This window comes from Brachyhypopomus gauderio, chromosome 17, assembly GCF_052324685.1.
Source record: "Brachyhypopomus gauderio isolate BG-103 chromosome 17, BGAUD_0.2, whole genome shotgun sequence".
Lineage (NCBI taxonomy): Eukaryota > Metazoa > Chordata > Actinopteri > Gymnotiformes > Hypopomidae > Brachyhypopomus > Brachyhypopomus gauderio.
In genome coordinates this window covers 21026491-21035686 of record NC_135227.1, presented here as the reverse complement: position 1 = coordinate 21035686, position 9196 = coordinate 21026491, and the positions used below count along the sequence as shown (strand labels likewise).

General features: G+C 48.7%; 1 protein-coding gene across 4 annotated transcripts in view; it reads right to left on the bottom strand.

Moving 5' to 3' along the window:
• The window catches only part of arhgef10 (Rho guanine nucleotide exchange factor (GEF) 10), an 83967-nt gene that overhangs the window by 39435 nt on the left and 35336 nt on the right, over positions 1-9196 (bottom strand). For 3 of the 4 annotated variants that reach the window (XM_076979155.1, XM_076979154.1, XM_076979157.1), the window contains 7 exons: positions 7344-7455; positions 5230-5342; positions 5026-5103; positions 3136-3315; positions 2075-2191; positions 1752-1844; positions 1099-1269 (listed from right to left, as the gene is read on the bottom strand). In XM_076979155.1, the coding sequence (XP_076835270.1) occupies positions 1099-1269; positions 1752-1844; positions 2075-2191; positions 3136-3315; positions 5026-5103; positions 5230-5342; positions 7344-7455 (864 nt within the window). The remainder of the gene's footprint in view (positions 1-1098; positions 1270-1751; positions 1845-2074; positions 2192-3135; positions 3316-5025; positions 5104-5229; positions 5343-7343; positions 7456-9196) is intronic. The other variant, XM_076979156.1, reaches the window with a different exon arrangement.

Here is a 9196-nt window from a genome sequence, read left to right as displayed (position 1 = left end):
TCACAGAGAACATGTCACAGAGAACACGGCACAGAGAACACAGCACAGCAAACATGACACAGAGAACACGCCACAGAGAACACGTCACAGCAAACATGATACAGAGAACACGCCGGAGGGAACACACCACAGAGAACACGTCACAGAGAACACGTCACAGAGAACATGATACAGAGAACATGATACAGAGAACACGTCACAGAGAACACGGCACAGGGAACATGATACAGAGAACACGTCAGAGGGAAACATGACACAGAGAACACAGCACTCTCGACACAGCACAATGACCATCTGCAAGCGTGCACACACACACACACACACACACACACACACACACACACACACACAGGTAGAGACACAGTGATTTTAGTCACCAGAGAGTTGCTAAGGCTGAATACCAAACCAAGACTTTAGTGCTAATGAGTCTGAGTGAGTGATTAGGGCAACACTGGACAGATTAAATACAGCTGTTCTGTACTGCTGGGATTACACACTGCAGAAAGACACAGTCAGAAACACACACACACACACACACACACACAAGCATGTATAACCCCACACAAACAAACACAAATGCACACAGACACACACACAAACACACACACACGTACACGTCTAGGCTTTTAACGTAAATGTAAACGTAAGCGTAAGTGTAAAGTGTAAAGTGTAGTGTGTCGAGCTGGTGAAACACAACACACTCTAAATGTTCATCCATGATTCTGTTTCTGCCCACTGGATGATGTCCTCCCACCTGTAGGCTCAGGACCCATCTACGTGCTTGGAGACCTGGGAGGACATGTGTCCTTCTGTAGGTGGGTCAGCCTCAGCAGGAGGGGGCGTGTTCAGGAGGGGGCGTGTTCAGGAGGGGGTGTGTTCAGGAGGGGGCGTGTTCAGGAGGGGGCGTGTTCAGGAGGGGGCGTGTTCAGGCGGGGGCGTGTTCAGGCGGGTGCGTGTTCAGGCGGGTGCGTGTTCAGGAGGGGGTGTGTTCAGGAGGGGGCGTGTTCAGGAGGGGGCGTGTTCAGGAGGGGGCGTGTTCAGGAGGGGGTGTGTTCAGGAGGGGGCGTGTTCAGGCGGGGGCGTGTCCTGCGTCTTTACCTTGTTGAGGTAACGCTCATTCATGGCCTTGGCGATGTGCTTGATCTCACAGCGCTGGTCTGCTTCTCTCTTCTTCTCCTCCAGTTTCTCAGCCAACGTCTCCAGCTCGGTCAGGGCCATCTGTAGGGGCAGCCGGTCCCCGTGGCCCACAGGAGTGTTCCTCAGCATCTCCTACACGCGTGCACCAACACACACACATCAGCAAGACGCACATCCTGTATATATACAGTATACTGTATGCTGGAGAGATAGGAGTGAGCGCCCTCTAGTGGTCATCACAACAAAACAAGGAACATTTCTACACTTCGTACACTTGTTGGGTCATAATGAGCCTGAGGCTTCTGTGATTGTCTAGGACTGAGGTGTGTGTGTGTGTGTGTGTGTGTGTGTGTGTGTGTGTGTATGTATGTGTGTGTGTGTGTGTCTGTGTGAGCGTGTGTGGATGTGTGTGTGTGTGGATGTGTGTGTGTGTGGATGTGTGTGTGTGTGGATGTGTGTGTGTGGATGGATGTGTGTGGATGGATGTGTGTGTGTGTGGATGGATGTGTGTGTGTGTGGATGGATGTGTGTGTGTGTGTGTGTGGGTGTTTGGATGTGTGTGTGTGTGTGTGTGTGTTGTGTGTGTGTGTGTGTGTGTGTGTGTGTGTGTGTACCTGCAGGAGCAGTATGAACTGGGGGAATCTCTGTATGGGTTTAATCATCAGGCCGTAGAGAGAGAGGCGATCTCGGCTGCATTCCTGCCGTTGCTGGGAGACAACAGCAGAAGCTGTGTGAACAGTGTGTTTCACATGACGTGAAAAACCTTCTGAGTCAGAAGAGAAATGAACACAGACGTTTGAATCACACCGTCAATCAGGGAGGAGTTACGACCAACACCACACTCACATCACAGCAGGTAGGAGCAGAAGTGTGTGTGTGTGTGTGTGTGTGTGTGTGTGTGTGTGTGTGTGTGTGTGTGTGTGTGTGTGTGTTTGACCTTGAGGAATTCCAGGAAGCCGGGTTTATCTGAGCAGGCCTTCCTCACCACCCCGATGGCTGTGTTGAAGTTGTTGACGTATTCGCTGTAAGCCTCCAGCACCATAGACTTGGAGAACTGTGGCACAGACAGGAGGGGGGAGAGACAGGAGGGAGGAGAGACAGGAGGGGGGAGAGACAGGAGGGAGGAGAGACAGGAGGGGGGAGAGACAGGAGGAGAGACAGGAGGGAGGAGAGACAGGAGGGAGGAGAGACAGGAGGGGAGACAGGAGAAACATCTCGTGCAGTTTATGTGTGTAGTATCTCATTATGAGTCAAATTGAGACTGAACAGCCAATCAGAAGACTGCCTCACCACCGAACACCAATTCAACATGCAAAATCAGTCAAAACAGTTCTGACCAGCTAAACTAGAGTCAATGGTACAGAACCTGCGTGTTGAGCACAGAGACTAAGGGGCTCAGTCAAAGAGTCATACGATGCTCAATCACTACGCTTTATATCTGACACAGCATTATTGGAGAACTGAATCAGCAATGTAAGGCACACACACACACACACACACACACACACACACACACACACACACACACACACACACACACACAGATCTGTTTCATCCCCTGTGCAGTCTTGTTGTTTTCTCTCTATTGTGTCGTTCTAGAATTTGCATTTGTATTTTAATGTGTTTTATGGTTGATTGTGGACGGAATGAATGTTAGTGGCTGGTGCAGACCAGGTTTCTCCTGGAGAAACTAGCAAGACAGAAGTGAGATGATGAAATCTCATAACAGTCCTCACCAGGAAATATCCGATTTTCTGGTTAAGCATTCTGGAAGATGTATGCAGGGATGGTGCAGTGTGTCTGTGGTGACTCCATCACTGCGGTAGGATCAGTGCTAATGACGTGTTTGGTCACAGTTTGGTTATATGGTAAAATTCAGAGTAGCATTCCACATCAAGGGAAACAGATTTGGAGCACAGGTTTGTGTGTGAGTGTGTGAGTGTGTGCGTGTGTGCGTGTGTGAGTGTGTATCTGCCCCCAGTTACAATCATGACGCACCGAGGCGACGAACACGTCCCCGATGGTCTGCAGCTGGTCCCAGTCGGCCACGCGGCTGGCCAGGGCGATCTGGAAGAGGGCGTGGCACTGCAGGATGTCTCGCACACGCAGGAACGCCACCTTACACTTCCTCCTGCTCAGAAGCTGCGGCTCAATCTGTAGGAGGGGCTTCTCATACTGCTGTGAAACACAGAACCCAGCAGAACTCAACCCACAGAACCCCAGCAGAACTCAACCCACAGAACCCCAGCAGAACTCAACCCACAGAACCCCAGCAGAACTCAACCCACAAAACCCCAGCAGAACTCAACCCACAAAACCCCAGCAGAACTCAACCCACAGAACCCCAACAGAACTTAACCCACAAAACCCCAGCAGAACTCAACCCACAAAACCCCAGCAGAACTTAACCCACAAAACCCCAGCAGAACTCAACCAACAGAACCCCAGCAGAACTCAACCCACAAAACCCCAGCAGAACTCAACCCACAAAACCCCAGCAGAACTTAACCCACAAAACCCCAACAGAACTCAACCAACAGAACCCCAACAGAACTCAACCAACAGAACCCCAGCAGAACTCAACCAACAGAACCCCAGCAGAACTCAACCCACAAAACCCCAGCAGAACTCAACCCACAAAACCCCAGCAGAACTCAACCCACAAAACCCCAGCAGAACTCAACCTACAGGAGTCTATATTTTTATGGATACTGGTTTGGAGTGGTTCAGACTGGTCCTGATCCTCCATTTCAAAGACTTAATGGGAAATCACACTAGGGCTGAACGATTTTGGAAAATAATCTAATTGCAATTTTTAATCAATAAATTGCGATTTAAAATCGCAATTTTTTTCCATTGTTCCACTTCAGGAAACTCTGTTTCGGCATTTTTTATACAGCTCAGATACAGGATTGCCGGGGGGGGTGTGTGTAAAAAATGGACTAAATTTAAGTATTATTATTATATCGTGATCGATCGATCGCCTGTGGTTGGCGCCAGAGCGAACTACTAACTTTTTAGTCTAAGACGCTCAATGCGTGAGAGTTGGCAACCCTGCAGGTAGGCTATAGCAACTTGGCTAAAATATGTGCGTGAGGGCATTTGGGAGCGCATATCCAGTGTCTTTAACAAAGCCATGAAGCCGGGATTGTTCACTACATTAACGGACATCATGTCTTTCACTATGAACTCCGTTACTGCCCGAGTTATTTCAGCGTGCCGCTTCCAATTATATCCATAAGGAGTTACACTTTCAAACGGTTCGGTCAGTGAACCCTGTCTGCTGGACCGCGGTCAAGCTATCCGCGCTTTCGCGATTCATCCGCGCTTTAAATCTTATTGCGCCTATATGCGTGATTTTACGGTATTTCGCTGCTCACCGCATACTAAAGCTGTATAAGCGTAGAGAAACACTTTTGCGTATTTGAAGATGCAGCACTGGTCGTTGGCATTTTAGCCTTACAAATATGAGGCTTTGTGGTGTTTTTTTTTTATGCTGAAGAAGGTTTGTAGTGTTTCCTCGCGTAGTAGCGACAGTAGCAAGGCACGTTTTACACAGTACCTGACGATGAGCAGCATCTTTTAAAAGCCAAAGTAATTTCACACAACTGATGTGCCGCCCCTCTTTGGTATTAGACTTTCAGTAGTGTCAGCTTCTGTCGAGCCTGAAGCCATTGTGCAACAAGTTAAAGTGCGCTGTGTTAACTTCACTTCTCCACCTCCCTGCCTCCTGCTCGGGTTTGCTCCGTTCGTCCTCGGATCGCTCCCAAGTCACGTGACCAGTTTAAATCGCAGCCTGTGCGATTAGACAATCGCGTTTTAAAAAATCGCGAAATTATCGCAAATGCAATTAATCGTTCAGCCCTAAATCACACCATGACAACATACCTCTAGTATTCGCTTCAGAGCATCTAAATAATTCTTCTCACTCTCCAGTATTGATTCAAGAATGCATCTCCTGACCACCTGTAGGTACGGACACATACAGAACATTTGAGATTTAGATCATCTGAAGTGATCGGCTAAGAGCTGACCTGAGATCTCGAACATAAATGCACAGGTCGCATGGCACGTGTGTGTGTGTGTGTGTACCTGTTGTTGAGAGAGACCCTCAGGGGCAGGACTTAGCACAGGCTCTACATTAAAACAGTCCACCTCGATGAAGACCTCAGACTCCTCTTCCTCAAAACAGGACGTTTTCCTCTCTGCCACACAATGGAGCACATTAGATAAAAAATACAGCAATATTCAATAACTGTAACAGTGTTCACTAACCGCTGTACCAGTATTTACAACTGTAACAACTGTAACAGTATTCAGTAGCACCTGTAATAGTAAACAGTAACAACTGTAACAGTATTCAGTAGCACCTATAATAGTAAACAGTAACAACTGTAACAGTATTCAGTAGCACCTATAATAGTAAACAGTAACAACTGTAACAGTATTCAGTAGCACCTATAATAGTAAACTGTAACAGTATTCAGTAGCACCTATAATAGTAAATTGTAACAACTGTAACAGTATTCAGTAGCACCTATAATAGTAAACAGTAACAACTGTAACAGTATTCAGTAGCACCTATAATAGTAAACAGTAACAACTGTAACAGTATTCAGTAGCACCTATAATAGTAAATTGTAACAACTGTAACAGTATTCAGTAGTAACTATAATAGTAAACAGTAACAACTGTAACAGTATTCAGTAGCACCTATAATAGCAAACAGTAACAACTGTAACAGTATTTAGTAGTACCTATAATAGTAAATTGTAACAACTGTAACAGTATTCAGTAGCACATATAATAGTAAATAGTAACAACTGTAACAGTATTCAGTAGTATGTGTAACAGTATCACTGTAGTACAGTCTTAAAGCCTGGTTTATACTTTCGCGTGCGACCGTAGCGCGCGACTCCGCCCACCTCGCGCGACCCTGCGCGAGCGGTGTAGGCGTTTTCGCGAACGTCGCGAGCGTCGCTGCAGTGTTCTCCGAAACGATAGGTGGCAGTGGAGAATAAAAAACCCCTGCAAAACCGGGGAAAGAACATTTTTACCTGACCAGAGACCGTATATATACACATCAGGCATCAAACGTAAATATGACTTTGCTGTGTTGTCCGAAACGATACGTTAACAAATACGAGCCTCTTGTAATTCCAGGACAAGTCATGTTTGCCGGGTTCATACACCTATACAAGGTGGAATTAAAGCATTTGTACGGCACTTTCAAGGTCCATTTCAATATTTTCCAGCACGATAAACATAATTAAGTTAAATATTAATACATATACTCGAAATGATTCGAAATAATTCGCTTTTTTATCACATTATTTAATGGTGGTTTATTTTCAAAACGCCCAATCTTAACATCTTCACGTTCTCTCACGTTTCGTCCTGGAATTACAAGAGGCTCGTATTTGTTAACGTAATTTCAACATTTTAATGTACTTTAGCCTAAATTCCAGCACTTTTCAAACCTGAAACACAAAGCAACATCAAAATGCGTCAGGTAAATGTTCATTCCCCTTTTTTTGAGGGGTGTTTCTTTATACTACCACATATCGTTTCGGACAACATTGCAAAGTCATAATTACGTTTGATGCCTGATGTGTATATATACGGTCTCTGGTCAGGTAAAAATGTTCTTTCACCGGTTTTGCAGGGGTTTTTTATTCTCCACTGCCACCTATCGCCACCTATCGTTTCGGAGAACACTGCAGCGACGTTCGCGAAAGTATAAACGCCTACACCGCTCGCGCAGGGTCGCGCGAGGTGGGCGGAGTAGCGCGCTACGGTCGCTCGCGAAAGTATAAACCAGGCTTTCGAGAGGTGCACGACCTCGCGCCGCGACAGCGCGCGAGGCCCTCGCGCACGGGCGGAGCCACAGCGATTACGTCATTTTCGCCGCGCGGACCCTCGCGCCGCTCGCGGCGCGTCAAGTATAAACCAGGCTTTAATGGGTTGAAAGAAAGACTGTTGTCAAGGTCAGTGTGCTCTCACCAGCACTGACATGATGAGGTGGTGTGTGTGTTGAGGTGGTGTGTGTGTGTGTGTGTGTGTGTGTGTGTGTGTGTGTGTGTGTGTGTGTGTGTGTGTGTGTGTTGAGGTGGTGTGTGTGTGTGTGTGTTGAGGTGGTGTGTGTGTGTTGAGGTGGTGTGTGTGTGTGTGTGTGTGTTGAGGTGGTGTGTGTGTGGTGCTCCTACCCTGACTGAAGGACTTGCTGCGTATGAAGGATCTGCCCTTCTCCACAGCAGCTCTGGTTCTGTCCAGTCCGTCCTTGGTACCGTGCTTGGCCGCCTTCACCAGCTTCTGCACCTGCCCACATGAACACACGTTAGGGCCGGTAGTGGTGCGGAGGCCCGGCGCTGAGACCACAGGCCCTCCAGACGGAGGAACTCCACTCACCACGGCCGTCAGCTCATCCCTGATCATCATGTAACATCACCTTCACAATCACACCTCCACCAACGAGAGCAGAAACGCTCTCAGAACTATCAGAATGTAGAATAAAAACTGCCCGGCTCAGGCCTGGGTGAAACGGATTAAACTGACATCGAGATAAAGTCACGTTGAGTGTTATCCGAACATCTGAACATAAATACACACCAGGGAGACACACACCGGGGGAGACACACACCGGGGGAGACACACACCGGGGGAGAGACACACCGGGGGAGAGACACACCGGGGGAGAGACACACCGGGGGAGAGACACACAGGGGGAGAGACACACAGGGGGAGAGACACACCGGGGGAGAGACACACCGGGGGAGACACACACCGGGGGAGAGACACACAGGGGGAGAGACACACCGGGGGAGAGACACACCGGGGAGAGAGACACACCGGGGAGAGAGACACACCGGGGAGAGAGACACACCGGGGAGAGACACACCGGGGGAGAGACACACCGGGGGAGACGTACTGGTGGGTGAGACTGAAATATGTATGTAAAACTTTAACAGATGAGTCAGCGTGTGGATGATGGGCTTAACCCAGAAGAGGGGGAGGGGGCGTTAACCCAGACTACAGGAGCAGGTCGGGGGGCTGGGACACCATCACCGAGAGTCTGACCTGAGTGAGAGTCTGACCTGTGAGAGTCTGACCTGAGTGTGAGTCTGACCTGAGTGAGAGTCTGACCTGAGTGAGAGTCTGACCTGAGTGAGAGTCTGACCTGAGTGAGAGTCTGACCTGTGAGAGTCTGACCTGAGTGTGAGTCTGACCTGAGTGTGAGTCTGACCTGAGTGAGAGTCTGACCTGAGTGAGAGTCTGACCTGAGTGTGAGTCTGACCTGAGTGAGAGTCTGACCTGAGTGAGAGTCTGACCTGAGTGAGAGTCTGACCTGAGTGTGAGTCTGACCTGTGAGAGTCTGACCTGAGTGAGTCTGACCTGTGAGAGTCTGACCTGAGTGTGAGTCTGACCTGTGAGAGTCTGACCTGAGTGTGAGTCTGACCTGAGTGTGAGTCTGACCTGAGTGTGAGTCTGACCTGAGTGAGAGTCTGACCTGAGTGTGAGTCTGACCTGTGAGAGTCTGACCTGAGTGTGAGTCTGACCTGAGTGAGAGTCTGACCTGAGTGAGAGTCTGACCTGAGTGAGAGTCTGACCTGTGAGAGTCTGACCTGAGTGTGAGTCTGACCTGAGTGTGAGTCTGACCTGAGTGAGAGTCTGACCTGAGTGAGAGTCTGACCTGAGTGAGAGTCTGACTTGAGTGAGAGTCTGACCTGAGTGAGAGTCTGACCTGAGTGTGAGTCTGACCTGAGTGTGAGTCTGACCTGAGTGAGAGTCTGACCTGAGTGAGAGTCTGACCTGAGTGTGAGTCTGACCTGAGTGAGAGTCTGACCTGAGTGAGAGTCTGACCTGAGTGAGAGTCTGACCTGAGTGTGAGTTTGACCTGTGAGAGTCTGACCTGTGAGAGTCTGACCTGAGTGTGAGTCTGACCTGAGTGTGAGTCTGACCTGAGTGAGTCTGACCTGAGTGAGTCTGACCTGAGTGAGTCTGACCTAACCACATCTCCTCATGCACAGCTCACTTTCTCATCACGACGGCTTACATGACA